General features: G+C 37.2%; 1 protein-coding gene across 1 annotated transcript in view; it reads left to right on the top strand.

Moving 5' to 3' along the window:
• Positions 1-23,483, top strand: part of EDIL3 (EGF like repeats and discoidin domains 3) — a 392,540-nt gene extending 369,057 nt beyond the window's left edge. The window contains exon 11 of the mRNA XM_008162007.3: positions 23,334-23,483. Coding sequence (XP_008160229.1) covers positions 23,334-23,483 — 150 coding nt within the window. The remainder of the gene's footprint in view (positions 1-23,333) is intronic.
• The last annotated feature ends 1,122 nt before the right edge of the window (positions 23,484-24,605 follow it).

Below are 24,605 nucleotides of genomic sequence, written 5' to 3' on the forward strand. Positions count from 1 at the left end.
GCACTGTAAAGGAGTTTATAGTCAAATATGGTAATGGTGCAGGAAAACAAATTACTAATAACAATTTCTATATTATCAATTACCTAATATCCAATTAAGTAAGATTCACCTTATATTTTATAAACCCAATAGAAACTTAACTAATTTATCATAAGGCACATGTAAATATTGTTCCAACACATGATGCTATTATTTTTATTATTAAAATACATTACTGGTATTAGAAAAATGTTTTTTGGAAAAATATAATTCAAACATTAACTGAAATATTTTTTAATTTTTGTATTTTATTATTTTAACAATTTGGAATTTTAGAAATACACAAATTTCAACTCTTGTATTAGTTCATCAAAATTAAAATATAGGACATTCCTCAGCTCAACTTCCTAAATTGAGTTTTGACTCATATATTTGTTTAATTTTTGACCTATATATTTTAATATTACAGTGACAGATATATATTAATGCATCATACAATTCTATACCATATAATTTCTAATTATTTTTCTAAAAGTTGTTATCATTTTGAGCAACTTTTTCTGGTATCTACTGGTCGGGATTTTTATGGACCATAGAGAATGGACATGCTCTGAGGTAATATCAATAATTAGTTGGGTCAAATATTAAAATATGGCCTCAGCTGAACTAATGAAATTAATTCATGGCTTGGAGTCTTTTTGCCCAATAACCTTAGCTTTCTGAGAACATCAACAGAAACAAAATATCTTTGTTTAAGGATCTGGGTGAACATATACAACAATTTTATACACATTAAGTATTTCTGAGTTAATAATGATTTCTTTTTTCATTTTATAAAATAGTTCTTCCTGCTATTGTGTTATTAGTCAACTAGAGGCCTGGTGCACAAAATTAATGCACGGAAGGAGGTTGTCCCTCAGTCTAGCCTGCACCCTCTCCAATCTGGGACACCTCGAGGGATGTCCGACTGCCCATTCAACGGGCAGTCGGACATCCCTCTCACAATCCAGGACTGCTGGCTCCCAACTGCTCGCCTGCCTGCCTTCCTGATTGCCGCTAACCACTTCTGCCTGCCAGCCTGATCACCCCCTAACCACTCCCCTGCCAGCCTGATTGATGCCTAACTGCTCCCCTGCCAGCCTGTTTGCCCCCAACTTCCCTCCTCTGCCGGCCTTGTCACCCCTAACTGCCCTCCCCTGCTGGCTTGATCACCCCCAACTGCCCTCCCTTGCAGGTCTGGTGCCTCCCAACTGCCCTCCCCTGCTGGCCATCTTGTGCCAGCTATCTTGTGTCCACATGGGGGCATGATCTTTGACCACATGGGGAAGCCATATTGTGTGTTGGAGTGTTGATCAATCTGCATATTCCTCTTTTATTAGATAGGATAGAGGCCTGGTGCACGGGTAGGGGCCAGCTAGTTTGCCCTGAAGGGTGTCCCGGATCAGGATGGGGGTTCCCTTGGGGCGTGGGGCGGCCTGAGCAAGGGGCCTGTGGTGGTTTGCAGGCCAGCCACGCCCCCTGGCAACCCAAGCGGAGGCCCTGGTATCTAGAATTTATTTACCTTCTACAATTGAAATTTTGTATCCTGGAGCGGAGCCAAGCCTTCTGCTTGCTCCATGGCCAGCAGCCATTTCTGTTGGGGTTAATTCACCTTCTATAATTGAAACTTTGTAGCCTGGAGTGGAGGCCTAAGCCGGCCAGGGCTGTAGAAGCTTTGCTTCCTCTGTTGCCGGGGACAACCCTGGCCTGCTCATTCCAGCTCCATGGCTGCCACCATTTCTGTTTCAATTTGTTTACCTTCTGTAATTGAAACTTTGTAGCTTGAGTGGAGACTTAGGCCAGGCAAGGCCAGGTGGAAAGCTTGGTTTCCTCTGTTGCCTGGGAAACCTTGATCTCTGTGGCTGTAGCCATCTTGATTGGGTTTATTTGCATACTCACTCTGATTGGCTAGTGGGCGTGGCTTGTGGGTGTAGCAAATGTACAGTCAATTTGCATATTACTCTATTATAAGGTAGGATAGAGAGTTGAGAATATCTTTTTTCTTCAGATGTTCTGGCAGAAAACTTATAAATTTTTCTAGAAATTCTAATTCCGCAATGGCTTTTTAAGCGAGTCAACAGAGTCTGAATTCAGTTCACACAAAATTTGTTTTAGAGGACCATGTTTTAGTTTAGCCACATCTATTTACCTTTTAACATCTTAGAGCAAGCTCATTTAGCTTCTTGATACATTCATTGAATATCTCAGAGCACCCACACATTTTACCATCTAAGAAACTGTTGTATCTTGCACTGTCACAATTTGATTGTCAGCACTTATTATTTTCTAGAACATAAAATAATGCCATGTTTTATAATTAGCAGTATCTTAGATTTAATTAATATTGGGTATTTTGTAAAACTCTGTTCAAAATTTTTTTTGAGCTGTAGACAAATATCTGCCATCATTTATTGCAAGCAATGATTTCAGTTCCTTTCTTTCACATTTTACAGTAGGCAGTCTGATGCATAGAAAATATTTATGTTCCATAAGGTGAAGATTTATAAACTTCCTAAAGTATACAACTCTTGAAATTAATTTTAAAGTAGATAAGTATTTTCATCCATAATCCATGTCTAAAAAGCACAATTATAATAAGTAGAAAGCACATTTTTAATAGTGAAATCATTATATAGGATGATTTGGGAAGAGGTGTAAAGAAAAATATGGTGAAACCACTGTAGTGGTGAAATACTTCTTTGTTTTCATTTACATGAAGCATGTGATTTAATGATTATATGTGAATAATTTAAAATTTTTTCCTTAATAGACTAGAAAATTTCATATTAACACATTTTACTTCATTATCTTAGTCTGAAATGTATGTAAAACTTTTGTGCTATGTTGGCCAAGGTACTAAATAGTGTTGTTCAAGTGTTCTAGATCTTTACTGATTTTTTATCTACTTGTACTCTCAATTATGGAGAGAACAATGTGAAAATCTCCAACTATAATTGAGAATGTCTCCTTGCAGTTATATCAGTGTTTGCTTGATGTATTTTGAAGCTCTGTTAAAAGATGCATGAGTAGTTAGAATCATAATGTCCTCTTGCTCAAATAACTCCTTTATCATTAGAAAATGCCCTTCTTTATCCTGATAATATGTTTTACTCTGAAATCTACTTTATGGGTATTGATAGAGGTACTTCAGCTTTCTTTTGATTAGTGATATGTTGTTATATGTTTTTCCCATCCTTTTACTTTTAGCCTAATTGTACTTTGTATTGGAAATGCATTTCTTCTGCACAGCATATAGCTGGGTCTTCTTTTTTAAATCCAACTTTCTCTGCTTTTTACTGGAGTATTTATATTTGAAATGAGTATTGATGTAATTGAGTTCACATCCATCATCTTGCTGTTTATTTTCTACTTGTCACATGTTTTCTTCATTTCTTTCTATTTTCCTGCCTTCTTTTGGATTAATTCAATGTTTAATGTTTTCTTTGTTGACTTATTTTCTATAACTTTTTGTTTTGTTTTAGTGATTGTATACATTTTAAACTTATCAATCCTACCTTCAAATTAATATAGAGCCTCAGAAACTTACCTCCATAAGCATAAGTAAAATATATTATAATTGTAAGTTCATGTACTTAGGAGCTGCATTTATTATAACACATGATTTTGATTTTGACCATTTTCAAAATAAGTCTTATTTTAAAAAACAAATATGCTCCTATTAGGCAAGTCAGAAAATTATGAGTGTGTATTAACATAGTCAGTGAAAAGGGTGTAAGCCAGAATTCTCATATGAGACAATGTTACAGTGTTATCTATCCAAAGTCAAAATTTCTAAAATATTAAAACACTTAAATATTATAAACAGGACAATTAGTTAAACTCAGCTAATGTAACTTGTAGTTTTGAAATCAAATTTTGCCAGTTTGTTTATAATATTATAGCTAATTCAATATAATGAAGAAAAGACTTAGGTAAGTTTACTATGTATTACTGACAAAATTAATACCAATAAACTATACAAAAAAAATGCAGCACTTACTATTATAATAAAGAAATACATTATGTATAAGAAGAAACCTCAGGACATAAACAGCTCCATTCCCACAGAGAAGGGAATTTTATAAAATAAATGAGAAAATGTATTGCATAAGTTTTTTGAACATTTGTGAATATATGTATTTATGTGCAGATCTATATCTATATCTATATCGATATCTATATATACTGAGTGGCCATATTATTATGATCTCTGAACACATAATAATATGGCCACTCAGTGTGTTTGTGTGTGTGTGTGTGTATATGTGTGTGTGTGTGTGTGTGTGTATATATATATATATATATATATATATATATGTGTGTGTGTGTGTATATATATATATATATATATATATATATATATGAGGCCCAGTGCATGAATTTGTGCATGGGTGGGGTCCGGCCAGCCTGGCCAGGGGGAGGGGACATGGGCAGTTGGCCGGCCTGCCTGCTGGTCGAACTCCTGGTTGAGGGGACAATTTGCATATTAGCCTTTTATTATATAGGATATACACTGAGTGACCAGATTATTATGCATTCAGAGATCATAATAATATGGCCACTCAGTGTGTGTGTGTGTGTGTGTGTGTGTGTGTGTGTGTGTGTATACACACATACTAGCGGCCCGGTGCATGAATTTGTGCACAGGTGGGGTCCAGCTGGCCCGCCCTGATGGGGGCCGATTGGGCCAGGCCGGAGGGCAGAGGGGCCAAGGGAGGTTGGCTGGCTGGCCCCGCCCCTGATCTAGCCAAAGCCAGCTGGAGGAAGGGGCCACCCCCTGATCAGGCAGGTTGGCTGGCCACAGTGCATGTCATAGTGACTGGTCATTCTAGTGTTCCAGTTGCTTGGCTTTTATATGTATAGATATCTTTGATATATTCAAATTACTATTTTGCTTTCTTGTTTTCATTACTATTAGTACTAGGTATTTTTCTTATAATTTCATATATCCTTTATAGAGAGGCCCTACACAACTTAGCAATTAATTTTTCTAAACTTCAACAAGCCAACTCCTGTTGACTCTTAGTATTATTTATGTCTTGTTTTCCATGGTTACTTTCCATAAGGGAAAAACGTCCTTATTCTTTACAAGTGCAAATTTAACTACAAGCTTTTGTCCTAATAAATATAATAAATGAACTGAATGTTTCAGGGAAAAATATGTGCCTGTGAAATGTTTTATTGATGCACATTTCAAAAGGAAATATTTACAGAGTTTTCTAATTCCTTTATTTGTGCCTTTCTGTTTGTTGTTGTTGTTGTTGTTTTAGACTGCTGGCTCTAATATATTTTTGGCGTATGTATATGGAATCTAATGTAGATCCAGAAATAAGATTTATTATTTCAGCAAAACAATATTAACATAATAGCAATATTTTAGATTTACTGTAAGTGGCGTAAATTAACTTTTCAAACTGTATGAATGCCTTTTCTGTTTTTCATTAGTCATAGCTGACTAAGCCTCAGGAAAGCAATGCCAAGGAAAATTATATATGTGCATATGAGTGTCTAAATATATGTATGAATATATATATAGACGTATGTGTGTGTGTGTATTTGCACACCAATAGTCAATTGAAAAAAAAAAATAGATGCTTTGTTCTTTTCATTTAGAATAAGCTTTTCACTACCCTCTCAGAGCATTTATAAAAATTATAGTTAACTTCAGTTTCAATTTTTTTTAGAAAATTCTACATTAAACCTTTTATAATTGAGCATGTCTCATTATAACAGTCTCATCACAGTCCCTTCATTCTTACTTTTTCTACAATATGTATTTTCTAACATTTAACCAACATTTATATTTCTCTACAACATGGACTCAGATACATTTTTTTATTTGAAAGTCAAATGTTCCTTTGCTCTCATGAAAGTGACATTTGTTTTATACTTTTGGAGCTGTTTTTTACTGCAGTTAGCAGGAAAATTGCAAAATTTCACAGACACTTTCAGTATTTAATTTTTAAGGTTAGAAGCCAAAGTAAAAACAATAATAAATTTCAGGAAGAGTACTTATATGGAAACATTACAAATTAAGATGGATTTTTTAGCCAGTATGTTAGTCATAATATCATAGTGTTTAAGTAAACCTGAATTCACATTTTGGGAGCTTTCATCTTTGGGGGGAAAATGAAGCTTCTAATATTATATTTTGTCTCTCTCCCTAAAAAATTATCCAGGATTTTTAAAAGCATAAGTCAAAAACATTGCAGCTTTACTCTGGATTCTCTATAAAAGAAAATCCAAAACCCCATTTCCAATAAGATTTTGTTGGACCTTAAAGATTAATGACACATATTCATCAAGTACAGTCTACAATACCTGGGTGAACTCTCTAATTTAGTTGTTACCAAAAACATCTGATCATAACACTGCTGAGAGAGTTTATGCAGAAATAAAGATTTCTGGGCCCTGCCTCTGCTCTGGGGATGAGCTAGGAATCTAGATGTTTACAGAGGCCCCAGCTAATGTGAATAATAAACAACTGAAAAAGATGACTCTAATTGACACCAAAGTCAAAAGTAAGTTTTTGAAGCTAAATGTTAATTTTGAATTTTTTCCAAGTCAAAATGGAATATATTCTAATTCATTAGAACTTTGGTTGGCCTCTAATTTGCCAATAGAAGTCAGTAGGAATCAATGTCTCCAAAGTAAGTTTAGATTTTAATGAGCTTATCAACTCTCTTATGAACACTAGAAGGTAAACACGTATTAGTTTTCAACAAATTTTAAATTTTAATAATAGGTTTAACGAGTTAGGAACACAGATTATTCATTCACTCATGTGTTCAGCAGGCAGTTACTGCCAGATGTATGGGGAAAAGGATCTCAGCATGACACAGTGCCTCCAAGAACTCCCAATCTGAGGAGCTCAAGACAGGTGGAAGAACTTTGTGTTCAAGTCAGCTTATTTTGAAGTATCAATACATAACCTACCCAGTGTACTATCTGATAAGACAACTCTGGGAAAGAAGTAAAGCATAGGTTATATCCATTTCATAAAAGTCCATGACTCTCCAATGGGAAAACAGAGTTCTTGGTCCTTCGAGACTTCCTTAGTTTTCTCAACATTAATGTGAAAAAACAAGCAGCAAGTAACAATTCTCATTAATAAAGCTTCCATAATGTGTATTGGAGGATATATTCAAATTTGACAGTAACTACAGGGCATCCTTCATGCCTGCTGAAGCTGGCACCCTCCATTAGCTGAAATTAAATTTGAATATTTAAAGCCTGGAAAGTCCAGCTCATCAGTTGAGGCAGAAGGAAGGAGACATGGGTCCAGTAGTCAATAGCCATGCTCTTCTTCTGAAGTTTGACCTGGCTCAGAAATTTAAAACCTGCAGGAGCCCTTTGGAGGGAAACAGATGGAATCTTCAGTGGCAACCACTGAGGAGGATGCTAGCAGGAGGAAAACGAAAGGGGTGAATTAGCCTTGCAAGGTGGAGCAGCCCCCAGTTTTTGAGCTGCAGGAGCAAAGAGAGATTCTCTTCGTCTCGCATGGAGATCATGAGTTTCATGCACACAGAGCCCTGTTACTGCTTTACATAAGGCAGGGAGGGAAGGAAAGTAGCTGCTTTTCTGAAAGCAATTTTCAGTAACTACTTGACTGCACAAAACACTCAACTTCAAAAATAGCAAGTGAGTTGTGCCCTTACATGATGGAGATTTATATGTAGCCACAGTAGAGTGCTTACTGAGGTATTTGGTGAGTGAATTAATTAGAACTAAGTTAAAAAGATGAGGATATAGTTTGTGTTCTAAAAATAAGGACAGTCTTATTTAAATAACCACCATCTGGTATCACAGTTATTTAGAATTTTATCTGTTTTTTTTTTCCTTGTTGTAATTCAGTATTATGGGACCTGACTAGGATATGGCTGGTGTGAAGAATGTGAAATTGCCTATATTTACATAAATGTGGTATTATTTTCAAACTCCAGATATCACCTGAGAAGGTTGCTATTTTGACATAATGTAAAATTTAATGATGAGCTGACCCTTTTTAATTTTAAATTATAGGGTAGGGCAAAAGTAGGTTTATAGTTGTTTGTAGGGAAAATAATACAATAACTACTAAATAATAATACAAGAATAAACTCTGTGTTTCATATACTTACAACTGTAAATCTGCCCAGGAGTGGAGAGAGGGAGATAATAATAGTTAATGTCATGATTCCATTTTCAGTGCCATAAAAACTACATAGAACTAAATATTTAAAAAATGGTGTTCTTTAAAACTGAATGGAAGTCTGCTAACTGATGCAGAGACAATATATTTATTGAAACAATGTAAATAAAGAGGTTAGTTATTTTCATAATATATATAGTATACCAATTACAAAACTCAAGGAAATCCTACAAGTCCTCATTTAGCATTGGTAATTCATGCTCCTGCCAAAAATAGAATGGGATCTCTGTAAATTTTGCCAAGGTCTCTGAGCAACAAGGCCACAATCTCGGGAAATATTCCAGAATAGAATTGATACAGAAAAGTGAAAGTTGTTTGCAGTTCTAGATCTGCCTGCTGGATTGGGAAAGGATAACCACATTGAACAAATTTAAATTTGCAAAGTAGCTTATTGTCACCAGTGAGCAGAGTGACAGTTGTTAAGGTGCACAGAGAGCAACATGATGGAGACTCTTATCAGAATCAGTCGTGAAGTGGGGGCTTGGGGTCAGAAACAAGGCAAAAAACTGGGTGCAACTTCAGAGGCTAATCGACAGGACTGTCTTTCCATTGTCATGTTTAACATGAACTACAAGTGTCCTGCCTACCTAAAGATGTTTGTTCCTGAACCTAGCATAAAGGAGGATTTAAGAGCGGGAGAGGAAGAGAGGAATAGGAAGTGGGTTTATGGGTTGGAGAGGGTTAGTAACTTAAATAATTACAATTGAAGAATCAAGTAACCAGCTACATGGTAGAAATAAAAGATAACCTAAAGTGACAGACTAGCTATAGGAACAATCAGAGGCCATTGTATGTTAAGGAGCTTATTAAATTTAAGAAGTCACTTGGTTTATTTGGAGACAGCAACATAAAACTAGTTGTCTTTCTTCACGGATTGATTTTAAAGTTGCAAAGGAAATTTTGTGTGTGTTATTTTATAGTCTATAATATTAAAGATTAGCAATGTGAAATATATGGTTAATTTTGGCCAATGAAGCCTTTACATTTCTTAGGTGGTGTTTGGATTTTTTTAATCTTCTTTGAACCACAAACAAGTAAATATGAAGCACAAAATCCATAAAACTCAACAATTTTGGGGTTGATTGCTCTTATGACTCATATTTAGTGACAGATAAAATCCCAGCACAGATGCTATGAAACATCATTCTCAATAAGTTTATGGAGAAAAGGCAAAACAATGTAGGAAATACAATGAGTAATTAATTTGTGTTTCTTCTTTGTGTTATCTTATGTCCCAAAAACCCAGAACACCTTTATTTTTAAAAAATATGATAAACTACCTAAAATGTGAAAACATGTAGTTTTTTTAGGTTAACAGATGTTCTGCATGAATGAAAAAAAGATATATGAAAAACACAAGGAATGTGTATATAATAGTGTATAACATTTTTATTATTATATGCTCTGGGGCCTTAACTTCCTAATGCTTAAATGCTGAAAGTCTTAAAATTTTCTAATTTTCATCTTCCTAATCAGCCATCACTCATTAGAAATTAATAAAAATGTCTGCACTGAAAATTCTGAATATCTCACATTTATGATTGATTTATATATTATTAGACACAATCATATAACAATATTCCTCAATAGAAAAGAATTACTCATTATCTTATTTAGATCATCCTTGTATTACTACTGTGAGTGACCCATCAAGTGTTAGACCAAGTAGGACACTATGCAATGACCAAACTGTTAACACATAAAAAAATATATTGATTGTTGATATACTTGGAATGGTCAAGGAAATAAAACTTTAATAAATGGTTTAAAATTCAAGTATTTTATCATTTACTAAATGGCAGTAATGAACCCAATAAAGAATTTATCTAAGAAAAATTATTAATATTTTTGTTAGAAAAATGAGAATGTCCTATTTAATGGAAATCTAGTAGTTATCTGTCCTGCCATGAAAATGAGTACTTGATCAATCTGAATAAGATAGAATCAATGTCATTATTTTGGTACTTGAAACTATGCATTGACCATTGGCTAGAATACGGCAAAAAATATGAATCCAATTCACTTCTAAGTAAAATTCCAAGCAACTAATATTTTGACTTTTTAATATAATATTATTTTGAAGGTAAAAGGAACCTTTCAAGAACACTAATTTTACATGGTGCACATGCATTTTTACTATCCACCATCACACCATCAGCTGCAGTATGTTGAGCAATTAAAAGTCTTTACCACTTTCAAAATGAATTAATATTCCAGTCTTTTCTACTTTTCTATAGTTTAAATCTAAAAAAAAAAAAACAAAACACTAAAAGATACTTGTCATAGTTCCATGTTTATGAGAAACTATAACAAGATTTCTAACTCTTGCCACACCCTCTAAAGTGACCCACTGCAGTGATTCTGATGTATTTCCATTTATTGGATCTCAAAGTAAAATTGCATTAGGATGCATGGAGTGCTCTTGAGACACATTTGTATTAAGCCCCTTGGGGATCTTATGAAAAAGGCATCACATTTCTCATTATTACAAAGTTTCTGGTGTAACTTGAAACGCAAAACTGATTAAAAGATAACTTTGAGCCGAAACCGGTTTGGCTCAGTGGATAGAGTGTCGGCCTGCGAACTGAAGGGTCCCAGGTTCGATTCCGGTCAAGGGCATGTACCTTGGTTGCGAGCACATCCCTTGTGGGGGGTGCGCAGGAGGCGGCTGATCGATGTTTCTCTCTCATCGATGTTTCTAGCTCTCTATCCTTCTCCCTTCCTCTCTGTAAAAAATCAATAAAATATATATTTTTTAAAAAAAGATAACTTTGAAAAATAAAAGATTAATCCAGCAATTATACCTGTTTGAGGGGACACTCTCCCCAGTTTTTCTGCAGCTGTGAACAGGTGACCAAACCTGAGAAGAGTGAACACAGGAATTAACTTCCAGTTCTCCATTAAAGCGAGAAACAAACTTAATTTTTTATGCAGATAAATGAAATATTAAATAGTTAATAATAGTTAAAGGAAGACGTTTTTCATAAGAGTGAAAATAATATTACTTTTACATAGCAAAATAGCACTTTCGTTTCTTACTTCTGGTAGTTTACCAATATCTACAATTAATAGCAAAGTCGATGTTTCCCTCCTGATAGCAAGTATATTTTAATAATCAATATACCCTCAAATCTTTGAGACAAAATCATCCAGAATTCAGCTCAGACCAAAGCAGAGATTGCACCTGCTCAGCTCAGGCAAAGATTCCCTATGTTCTTCACGTAGGGTTGTCAGATTCAGCAAATAAAATAAAGGATGCCCTTTAAATATGAATTTCAGATAAACAATGAATAATTTTTAGCATATGTGTATCTCATATCTTACAACCCCGTTTCCATTAAAGATCTCCTAGATCTTCCAGCGGGGTTAAATGGTCTCACAGAAGAACAGAGGATAAAGGAGAAAGCCTTTCTTCTTGCCGAGGTGTACACACACACACACACACACACACACACACGCACACACTCTGTTTCAGCTCTGAACTCCCCCTTTGCTGCCTCATCACTCATCTCCAGGATTATCTTCTGCCACTCCCTGACACTCTTTACTCCTCAGCACCAGTTTGGTTGAGACATGCTGAATGCTTAAATCACTGCTGTGCTCATACAGATATCTCTGTACTAAGTCATTTCTGACCAAGACAGTATGAAACCCTTCAGAGATGTGGAGTGACAAAAGGTTCTTAATGAGGGATGAGAAATATCAGGCACCAATTTCTCTACAGCCCCATCATCTACATATCTACTATGAAGGGACAGAGTCAGACTATACATTATTCTGATAAAATGCAAATGCCGGGTGTGATTTAGGAAATTCTGAGAGATGAGCACTGGGCTTCCATAGAGAGGCAGGCTACCCTGTACGTTTTAGAAAAAAGGAAAGGCATTTCTGCATTTCTGATGTTAGACTGAAAAGAAAAAGTTAGATGCTCTTAGTTTCTGACAACACTTGGTAATATCTCCTGGAGATATCTTTGAAAAGGAGATGATTTTCCAGCTCTAATTTTTCTGCAGGAATGTTTCTTATGGCAGTTAAAATCGGAGTGCTAGGGGACAGATAGTGCAAATATATAGCCACAGTTTAGAATGACATATTTTATGTTCCATACATCTTTACAGGCAGTCATCCTATGTGATATATTTCCTAGGATATTCCTGTTACTTAAGGAAACTTTCATCACAAAAGGAGTTAAATATGGTGGTGTGTCCCACCTACTGACTTTCAGACGGAGCGTTCCAAATGCCAGCTAGCTTAGGAGAAGGACGATAACAGTCGACAGAGTTAAAGTCTCCTGCTTTGATTTTTCTCCGGGTGATTTTCCAGGGTCAACGCCTAATAACAAAAGTCATGTGAATTTCTCAGGGGGGCTCTTCTGGCTCTTTCTGGGAAGCTGCCAGGTCTCCAGCTCCCTGGAGTCCAGGTTACGAAAGAAAACCACAGACGGAATGGAGGTGGCTGCTCTGTCCCCAGTCCCTTTCCTCTTTCACCTGCCCGGGTTGTATTTTAGCAAATCTTTGGCTCAACTTATTGCTCTCACACTGGACTAGGAAATTGCAAGCGTAACCTATGCCAGCTTTCCAGTAACAGAGAAGTTGCTATGACTGTACAGAGGTAGACCCTTAATCTCATATCTCTTTCGGTCAGCTGACCCCTTCTATGTGAGGCCAGAAGTTACAAGTTCTCAAAAATACTCCCAAAGATGTGCCATTTCCTTCCTTTTCTCAACACTTCAACCCCCAGAGAGACCAGGAAATAATAAATTTTAGAAAGAGATTACAGCTCTCTTTACCAATCCAGAATTATATATCAGCCAACCAGTTTTCACATCAATTACAGGAAAATGACAGAGAACATGTGACAATTTAAAAAGTAATAAATGACCCTTTATAGCCAGGGTAGAAAAAAATACAACATATTTGTATTTGGGGCCAATTATATTTAAAATATCTCATTGGTGCATTTTAAAGAAAAAAAATACTAACAGAAAGAACAATAGATTACAAAATAGTACTGCAAGAATTCTAAGTGAACATCAAATTTGTGGCTAAATAAAAATTTCTTGGAATATAATCAAAGATTTATATACAGTTGAAGCATGAAGCAAATCCAGATCAGTTCAGTGAAATGTAGCATTCCCTTAAGCCAAAGACCTAGATTTTTGCATAATAACAAAAGAGAGCCCATTTCAGAATCACCAGAAATCTCCTGAGAGCAACTATGGGAGTGGAAATAATTTTCCCAGAGAATCTATATATTAATTTCAATGGTTGAAAATGATTCATGCACAGGTGGAAGACATAGAACTTGTCTCCATGTTTTTCTTTTCACTCCCCCATCAAGCAAAAATGTTCTATAATTGGACCTTTGAAGTTAAATCCTTGGATGGGCAGTTTGAAAGCTTTATTTAATTTCATTGAGGGAGCTTGGAAAGCAAAGAAATCTCTGAAGCAACCAGGGTCCATCCAGACTTTTAAAAGGGCTTAGAAACAAAACAACGTTTTGAAAGGAATACAGAAAAATTGGCATCCAATATGAAATATGATGCAGAATTATTTATATATGTCACCATGCTCTACAGCTTTCAGAAAACCTGACTGCAGTTTCTCTGATTTTAAATTAATCCTCAGTGGATGGCCAAAGTAATAGTCCCCAAAGAATGTGTAAGCCTTTGCAAAAAATGACATTAAAGAAATATAGAAGAATAAAGATGTGGAATTATTTTGATACTAAAATATGAAACAGAACAAGTAATACTAGTTGTTTGATATATTTATTAAGTTTATGTCCATGAGAATAAATACTATCCAGAAAATAAAAACAAGAGCAAGTAAAAATAGAATAGAACCTAAGAGTAGAAAACGTAGATAGTATACTCCAGGACTACAATAAATACATTGCAATAGGTTGTCAAGTCAGGATTTAATCAAAGAATCAGAAAAGACTGAGATAATAACTAATCTTGTCACAAGTATGGCACATGATATGAGAAAGTTTTGGATACAATCCTTTCAGACAACTGAGGTCCCTTTTCAGACTAATCAATATTACAAATATAAAAAGTCCACTAACCTTGCAACATTAATTGCTCATTGCAAAGTTTGGAAGTCCACAATTCCACTCATTTCTGACACCAATTGCAGGTTCAGAGGTCCCTAAGACCACCTCAGGTTGGATAATTCCCTAGGACTCACAGAACTTATTTAAAACTACACTCACAGTTACACTTCATGACAGCGACAGGTTTCAGATAAAAATTAGCCAAGCATATGGAGCAGAGTCCAGAAGAAGTCCAGCTTGAGCTTTCTGTTCTCTCTCAGTGGAGTCCGGGACCGTGCTGCCAACCAGGGAAACTCACCTCAGCCCTGATGTGCAGAATGTTTATTGGAGCTCAGTCACCTAGACATGGTTAAATGCTTCCATGGCTGACTTTAGTCTCCAGCCCCTCCAGTACTGGCGCTGGTCCAAAGGCCCCATCATAACTCACATTGTTGGCGTGGACTATTTGGTGTGGCCTAAAGCCCCCACATAAACAGAGACCCTCTTATCATACAGGACTTTCCAGGGAGTTACTTTTTCCCCAGTAGCTGAAGACAAAGGTCAAAGATCCCTTTGGGTAAGGTTGGTCTTTTATGACACCAAGTTGTATGAACTATACACTGCTCACTGGAATGACATGTATCTGCAGATGCTGTGACTAAACTCGATTTGACACATCCTGAACTATGCAGAAATTTTCACCTGCTAACACATTGTTTCAGGAGGGTATGGCCTTACTTCATCAGCACTTTTGCAGGGCAGCAGTGCCACTCAAGATGCTTTGGGTTGGAAGACACTGTGACAGCTGCCCGTCCCTCTGTGCTGCTGAGGATTTTTGCTGCAGCATTGTTAGGGTGTCCGATAGTGATGGCTCACCCCCAACTCATTCTTCTGCAGGCTGGTGATCAATATAGACTCTTGTTAATACAATCTACTATCTCCAACAATAGTCTTTCAGGATTTCCTGTTTGTTTGTTTGTTTATTGGGGGTATGCCTTAGAATACAATTCTCTTCTCAATAGGCACTATTTTCCAAGGAACATTTCCTAGAATATTGGAATTTACCTGAAAACTGGTTTCTTGTTTCCTTATTACAGCTGAAAGAATGTACTTATATTTAGACTAATTTTGTTACAGTTTCATTGGTTTAGTGGAATTGATTGTAGAGAAAACCATCAAGAATGATATACTAGCCATTCAATCATGAAATGGCTTCAGGATGCTGGTAAATTTTCCTAGAAAATTGAATTCACTGAAAATAGCTAGAGTCTATGTCAGCTAAAAGAATCAAACTTTGTTTTCAAACTTTTTATATCCAATCACTAACAGAAGTTTCACACATGTGAAACTGCCAATAAGAATTTTTTTAAATCTTTATTATTGAAAGTATTACATATGTCCTCTTTTTTCCCCATTTTATACAACTAACAGAAACTTTCTTAAAAATAATTTACATACATTTAAAAAATAATTTTTATTTTATTTTTTAATAAAAAGCTTTGTTTTTTAAATGCTCCAAGATAGGGTAAAGTAGCTATAAATTAAATTGCAGCTTAGCCTAAAATATATTGATAATCTAACCATAGAATCAGAAAAAAATGAAGTCTCTCTTATAAACCCTATCCAAATGGATAAATATTATGTTTAATACCATTTGTGCATACTTATTCTGTGAAAATTTCCATAAGACATTAAGTCACTTAAAACATTGATTCAAGCTATAATAGAAATATTTGACAATACAAAAAATTCAAGGAATGTTGATACTAAGTACATAAAAATGTATTTTATGATGCTGAACTATAAACTAATAAGTATAAGTCCTTTATGTTACCACAAAAATCAGATTTTATACTTACATAATACATAAATGGTTACTTTATGAAATAGATACTTAAATCCTAATGTCCACTCAATTTCCACTACTTTTTAAATACATCATAATTTTAACTAGGAATTGCTATTTTAAAATGTCATAAATTCAATAAACTGAAATGAAATTGAGATAAATATAAATTTCTACATCTACTATAAATCTATTTTACAGTAAAAAATTGGGACAAATCCTGGCTTTAGAGAAATTTTATGAAAAAGTTCAGAGTTTATTTGACCATAAATCAATTAGTCATGACCCAAAATGTAGTATAATAGTTTTAAATCTTAGGCTGCATTGATAGAAAGAGTGTATCTGCAACAAAGGTGTACTCTTTTGAGCCACTGCATACTGTGTCCAAACAAATACCACAGTTTAATCAAGTTATAGTTAAACCAGAGGGAAACCAATGGAATGAAATCAAGGTAAGTTTGAAATGCATCTTACTTGAGAAATTTTTTTAAGAACCATGAATGTTTACCCTTGAATTTGAATTCGAAAGGTTTGTGTTAGTTATTATTAAATATGTAAAAAGTGATGTGGGGTATGTTTTTTTGTTTTTGCTTTTTTGGATAACTAGATTTCTATATATACTCATTAAGAATATAGCACTCAGATCAGTAGATGGAACTTAGGAAGAGACATATTCCAGCCCAATAGATAGGCAGACTTTTGAAGTGTCTAAATACACACCTGACCTGTTACATTGAGGCTTACTACAGATAGATGGACAGTTCCATTTTCGAAATAGAGAGGGAATTTGGTGCTATGCCTTCTCTTCCAAGTTTGTTTCTTCCATTTATGGGTAGAATTAAATAAAAACAGTTTCTCAGGAATCAGACTGTTCTCTTCTAACTTCTTTATAAGCATTCCAGATGAAGAGGATACGTAATTGAAATTATGTATGCTAAATAAAGAATTCTTAGCTTTTACACTTCCCTGCTTCCCCCACCCCCGCCCACCCCCACTCACACACACACCATGCTGCCCTAGAGATGGATTTTTTATCTTTGTCCTTTCTCTCTCTCTTAAGGACATCAGTCGATAAAGCCAACAGTATGTTTGAAACTATTAACAAAACAAATGCAAATACAGAAAACTTGAGAAAGCTTTATTTAACCCATTTATTTTCTTAGTATCTGGAATCCCACACATGGTTTCAGTCTCCACATATCAGAAAAGTAGTACTGAAATGTAGAGAGGGTGACCTAAAGGTCAGAGGGATGAACTGATGGCCACTTGACACCTTGCTAAAATGCTGACTTGTTAGCCTTGCAGAGCTCAGGGAGGCTGTAAAAAAAGCTTATGAAGTAAGATATGAAGTAAATTCCAAAAGCTTAGAACAATGAGAATCTCTTTAAAACTTTTAATGACTTAAGTTTAGGACAAGTAGAAAGAATTACATCTTCATAAACCAGATGAGTTGCTAATTAAATAGTATATGCAAGAAATTCCCCAAAGGATTTCTGGATATTTGTGGAAGGCAGGGTCATAATACATGACTGCTCAGAGAAGCTGAGATATGCCCAGCTCTAGGACTTCGTTATGGAGGATACTGCCTCCCTCCAAGATCCTTGGCACCTCCTATTGATGACATCTACTCTGGCCTTAATATACCATTGTCTCTAACAAAGAATGACAAATCTCATCTTATAAAAATATTAAGTGTTGCTGGAATATTGAATTTTATCCGATAGTCTCTGTGCATTGAGATTTGAATCCTCACTTGAATCTGATTTGAATTTTAACTAGTAGAGTTGTTATTAGAAAACAAAATCCAAGATCTCAGTCACATTGAGGCAGCTACATTTTCTCCTATATACTCCTAGGTTGTAATTGTGCAAACCTCTCCAAAATATCTTGAGTGCTTTTTTCTTGAGACCCCATATGTTGGTTCAAGCCTAAGAGACCCCTGAGCATTATCATGTTTGAATATATCAGCACACTTGTCATCAGCTAATTAAGTCTCCTGAAACTGTAACTTGTGCAAATTCCTTTAAAAAACTTCTCAATAAAAGCCACTTTCTCACAACTAATGTTTTCCCTGCTATATGGAGATTTAAGGTTCTCCATCAGCCATTTCAGGCTTGATTTCAATCAAGGTGGTTAAATCTCTAAAGTGTGTATGTGAAAGCACTCTTCTAGAATTCTTAGAGTTCATGAAGCTAACTAAAAATGCTGAGTTTGCATTTTGGGCCAGGTGAAACATTGAAATAGCATTCCTATGCAGGCTCTTCCCAGTGCTAGAGACAAGAAAACAGCATATGTGCCACATGTTTGCACAGCAAGTACAAGATGTCATGCTGGAATTTGCAAATGTGTGCTTTGTGTTCTGTGCTGTGTCATTACTGAGAGAACTCTAAAAATAAGACTGTATTTTCAGAAATTTTAGATCACAGTTTGGGTGATTCCAATGTAGATTTTGGCTATTTTTCTGTGGACATTTTGGTTTTAAATCATCCTGTTTTAGGAAACTTCATTTAATTTTTTTTAATGAGAATGCAAATATTTATGACTTTTATACAATAAATCAGAAATGTCCTAGCTCTGTGCAGTTTCAGAGGTGATGCCATTTCTCTATGTATTCTCCATGATAAAGAGATGAGTATCCTATATAATAAATAGGTAATATGCAAATTAACTATCACTCCAACACACAAGATGGCCGCCCCCATGTGACCAAAGATGGCCACCCTCATCTGGACACAAGATGGCCGCCACAAGATGGCCAGCAGGGGAGGGCAGTTGTGGGCAGTCAGGCCAGCAGGGGAGGGCAAGTGGGAGGGACCAGGCCTGCAGGGGAGGGCCCAGGCCTGCAGGGGAGGGCAGTTGGGGGGGACCAGGTCAGCAAAGGAGGGCAGTTGGGGGAACCAGGCCTGCAGGGGAGGACTGTTGGGGGGACCCAGGCCTGCAGGGGAGGGCAGTTGGGGGTGACCAGGCTGGCAAGGGAGGGCAGTTAGGGATAATCCGGCCAGCAGGGGAGAAGTTAGGCGTTGATCAGGCTAGCAGGGGAGTGGTTAGGGGGTGATCAGACTGGCAGGCAGAAGTGGTTAGGGGTAATCAGGCAGGAAGGCAGGCAGGTGAGTGGTTGGGAGCCAGTAGTCCTGGATTGTGAGAGGGATGTCCAACTGCCCGTTTAGGTCTAATTCTAATGGGATCGGGCCTAAACGGGCAGTCAGACATCCCTCGAGGGGTCCCAGATTGGAGAGAGTGCAGGCTGGGCTGAGGGACACACACCCCCATGCACGAATTTCCTGCACTGGGCCTCTAGTAGGTAATAAGTGGACTATTGCTTCGTGGGTTGATAGTTTCTTATGGAAACGTGTGCTGAAGACCAGCAACTTAAAGAAAATTGTTTCTTCCCATTATTTCCTTCCCAACAAGTGGCATAAGGCTATATTTTGGACTGTCATAGATTTTGTGATGAAAGTTAATGAATTTAAACTCTGTTAATCCCAAAGATATACATTAAGATCTCTAGCAGGGCTATGAAATTGGATTTTAGCTTTTATATTAAATTGTAACACCACAGTGTCAGTGAAGCATTTGAATCCAATATCATATGTCAGAGAGAAAGTCAGGAAACCATAGTGTGTACTCTCCTATTTTCTGCTGTTGCAATGACAACCTCTCAGGATTTTGTTAAGTGTTTGTATGGTATGTCCTATACATGTGAACTTGTGCTAACAGACGCACTGTTACTTAGTAACACATATTAATCCATAGCTAATTCCTCCTTGGTCAATGCAAGCCAGAGCATTGCTGAAGATGAAATTTTTATTATATGAATGTGAATTCAGATATGCCAGGAGGATGAACTCTAGATATGGCATAGCTCAGTATTCTCTTCTTCAGCAAATATTTTTCAATAATAGCCTTTGAGATATATTTGGTGTCAAGTTGAAAAATCATTCCCCCACCAGATGTCAGTGGCACTTGTGTTTCCCTTCATAATCTTTCCATGAAACCAGCAGAGAGATTACCCCATGTTGTCTGTTGCTTCTATTAATCAGTGTCATGCTGTCTAATGCTTTAGAGAAGAATATCTTTTTTTTTTTTTCCTTTCCAGGGAACCTTTTTGATCATGTGGGGCTGAACCAACTAATAATAAAAGGCTATTTTTAAAACATTCCCTTTAGTTTTAGGATGTTCAAAGATATGGGCTAAATACTGTCATGTGATGATGGAGGGTTTTTTTTCCCCTGCTTTGGGGAAATTTTATTTTCAGGTCTCCCTTTAGCCATATAGTTATGTTTTGATCTCAAGTAAGAAATGAAATTGTCTTCTCATTATAAAATGCCTCATAAAGTTAAAAGGGAAACCTTGAAGTGATTTTTCCTATCCTAATAGCTCTAAACCAAAAGTGTAAATATGAAACAGTTAGAAATCCTATCTAATAAAAGAGTAATATTCAAATTGGCCATACCTCCACTACACCCAAAAGCCATGCCCACCAGCCAATCAGGAGCAAATATGCAAATAAACCCAACCAAGATGGCTGCAGCCACAGAGAGCAGAAGGGAGGCTTGGGTTTCCCCGGCAATGGAGGAAGCCAAGCTTTCCGCCTGCCCTTGCCGGCCTAAGCCTCCACTCAATGCTACAAAGTTTCAATTATAGAAGGTAAATAAATCCCAACAGAAATGGTGGCAGCCACGGAGCTGGAAGAGCAGGAGGCTAGGGTTGCCCCTGACAATGGAGGAAGCCAAACTTCTGCAGCCCTGGCCGGCCTAGGCCTCCACTCCAGGCTACAAATTTCAATTATAGAAGATAGATAAATCCCAACAGAAATGTCTGCTGCCACGGAGCAAGCAGAAGGCTTGGCTCCGCTCCAGGCTACAACGTTTCAATTGTAGAAGATAATAAACCCCAGATACCAGGGCCTCCGCTTTGGTTGCCGGGGGGTGTGGCCGGCCTGCAAACTACCACAGGCCCCTCGCCCAGGCCACCCCATGCCCCAAGGGAACCCCAACCCTGATCTGGGACACCCTTTCAGGGCAAACCAGCTGGCCCCCACCCATGCACCAGGCCTCTATCCTATCTAATAAAAGAGTGATATGCAGATTGACCATCACTCCAACTCACAAGATGGCTGCCCCCATGTGGTCAAAGATGCTGCCCCCATGTGGACACAAGATGGCTGGCACAAGATGGCCAGCAGGGGAGGGCAGTTGGGAGGGACCAGTCCTGCAAGCGAGGGCAGTTGTGGGCAATCAGGCCAGAAGGGGAGGGCAGTTGGGAGGGACCAGGCCTGCAAGGGAGGGCAGTTAGGGGTAACCAGGCCAGCAGAGGAGGGAAGTTGGGGGTGACCGGGCCTGCAGGGAAGGGCAGTTGGGAGGGACCCAGGCCTGCAGGGGAGAGCAGTTGGGGGTGACCAGGCCTGCAAGGGAAGGCAGTTAGGGGTGACCAGGCCTGAAGGAGAGGGCAGTTAGGGGCAATTGGGCTGGCAGGGGAGCAGTTAGGCATCAATCAGGCTGGCAGTGGAGTGGTTAGGGTGTGATCAGGCTGGCAGGCAGAAGCGGTTAGGGGCAATCAGGAAGGCAGGCAGGCAAGCAGTTGGGAGCCAGCAGTCCTGGATTGTGAGAGGGATGTCCGACTGCCTGTTTAGGCCCGAAACAGGCAGTCGGACATCCCTTGAGGGGTCCCAGATTGGAGAGGATACAGGCTGGACTGAGGGACATCCCCCCCCCTCCCCCATGCACGAATTTTGTGCACCTGGCCTCTAGTACTTAGATAATAAATGTTCAGAATCCATGGTTTAAAATAGTAAAATCTTTAAGACTAAATATTATAGATGCATGAATTTCTCCAAAAGTAATGTATCATTTTATGCCATTCTTATCAGGATCCTAATATCATTTTTAAATATTTTTTTTTTAATTCTCACCAGAGGACATGTTTTTTTATTGATTTTTTAGAGAGAAAGGAAGGGAGAGAGAGGAAGAGAGAGAAACATCAATCCATTGCCTCCTGTACAGGCTCCGACTAGGGATTGAACCCCCAACCTCAGTATGTGCCTCGATGGGGATTCAAACTCCCAACCTTTTGGTGTATGGGACAATGCTCCAACTAACTGAGCCACCTAGCCAGGGCAGGGTCATAGTATTGATTCGTTTATTCTGAAGCAGATACTTCTCAAAGTTATTATGAAGGTCTCTTGGGAGAAAAATGCTCAAAAAGGTTTGAAACAAGGGAAGAAAAAGGAGAATAGTTATGTAATGGCAATATCTAAGAGCATATGGGCCCCAGTGATCACAACAGTATTGTATGGATCCAGGAATTAATAGAGAAGCAAAGAAATAAAAGTGTAGTTCAAAAACATCATTGATTAGGTTGTTTCTCTTGAAGATGGATTAATCTTGCTCTCTATGGGGAAGTGAGCAAAAAGACACTGTGATAGAGACTTATGCTCCCCAAATATCCATGTTCTCCTCTCTACTTCCCCCTTTTCAGTTGGGCTAGGTTCATATAATTGATTAAGGCCAATGAGATGTATCCAGAAATGATGCCAGCTGTTTCCATACCTTGCTCTTTCAAAGATCCTGCACAATCTAGCAACCCTCTCCCGCCTTGTCCTTTGTGAGTGTGGAGGCCACATGTTTCAGATGTGGCTGAAATTTGCAAGCAGTCTGGATCTCTGCATCACCTCTTGGAAGAGAGCACTTTTATCACAAACTGCGTAACCAGCAGCACTCGGTGATAAAAGCAAAAAAATAAATATGTGTTGTAGTTTTAAAAATTGATAGGCAGATAAAATGATAGATCGACATAGATTCCCGCATAACATAAAAAAAATTTTTGTCTTATTTAACTCTTTTTAAAGATTGACAATTTAATTTTTAAATGATCATTAAAAAGAAGCTGCATTTGGGCTGGGCTTTGAGAGGCAGGGGTGGGTGGGTAGGAAGAGATCAACCAAAGAACTTGTATGCATATATGCATAACCCGTGGACACAGACCACAGGGTGGTGAAGGCCTGGGATTGGGGGGTGGGGAGGCTAAAAGGGGCTAGAATGAGGGAAAGAGGGAGACATATGTAATACTTCCAACAATAGCGACTTAAAAGAAAAAGAAAGAAGCTGCAATGTTTTTAAAAACATAACATGATTAGTTATCAAATCTCACATTTAGGGGGAAAATAACTCCAAATAAGAAAATAATAAAAATAATTCCCAAGAAGAAGCTATATGATTGATGTTCTTCACTCTCCTTTACCAGGTGTTCCAGGGCAATTTTGACAACGATACCCACAGAAAAAACGTCATCGACCCTCCGATCCACGCGCGGCACATAAGGATCCTTCCTTGGTCCTGGTATGGGAGGATCACACTGCGGTCAGAGCTGCTGGGCTGCACAGAGCAGGAGTGAGGAGACCCACACCCCACAACCCTCCTCTCTGTTCCCCTCCTCTCTATCTCCATGGAATGAACTGTGCTAAATCTGTAGGAAACTGAATGGGGTTTTTCATGAAAAAGTGCTCAAATTATGGTAGGCCACAAACTGTCTTTTTAAGGAGGTCTAAGCCTGCCTTTTCAATGGTTTAATTTTGATTTTTATTATTTAAATTTCTTAAGCAACATCACATTGACTGTGAATTACTTCTCTCTCGGTTTCCAGAATTATTCACAATGGTTGAAATATATTAGGGAAAGAAAGTAGCAAGGTTAAAAAATCTCAGTTATCAATTAAAAGCAAGAGTTGATAGAGCTTTTATAATCAATGCACAACCAGTTCTTATCAAAGGAATACTACAATGTTAGCAATAAGTTGTTTTTTTTCTTTCTGTAGTGACTCTACATTATCCTAATTGTTTCCCTGTGCCTACCAAACACTGTCAGTGTTTATAATAGAATTTGTAAGAAGAAGTTGTAACATGCAGTACTAATTGATATTATAATTTTCATTTTACTTTCTCTAATTAGACATCATGTGATCTTTTTTGTTCTATTTTATATTCTTTATATTGTATATTGCCTAAATGAGTTCATATTTTTCCAATTGAGTTTTTTCCTATTATTTGCCTAAAAAAAGTATCATTGTTTATATATGGAACATGATTGAAAATGAGTAGATTGATCATAATTAAAATAAGTAGATTGAATATGAAATCTATTTTTGAAGGAGGCTATACCTATATAAATTCCAGATACTTCCTTTATAAAAAATAATATTACCATTTTGGAAAATAAACAAGAACAAAGTTGTATTATGTTCCCTTAAACCAAAATTTTTATCTTCATTTCCATGGTATTTATATAGCCTCATCTTTACTTTAACATAATAGAATGCTGAAGCCTTTGTTTGTCTATTAATTTTTTTTTAACAAACAGATGTTAACATAGTGCTGCATAGCTTGGCCAAGCATACTCATTATTTCTTTGTTCATCTCTGCACTTTCTGTGAAACCAGAATTGTATTAAGATTTGAAACTGGTGGTGGTTTCCCAGGAAAGCACATTGTGTAGTTATTTGTGAGAAGAAAAGTACTTAC

This window comes from Eptesicus fuscus, chromosome 4 (assembly GCF_027574615.1).
Source record: "Eptesicus fuscus isolate TK198812 chromosome 4, DD_ASM_mEF_20220401, whole genome shotgun sequence".
NCBI lineage: Eukaryota > Metazoa > Chordata > Mammalia > Chiroptera > Vespertilionidae > Eptesicus > Eptesicus fuscus.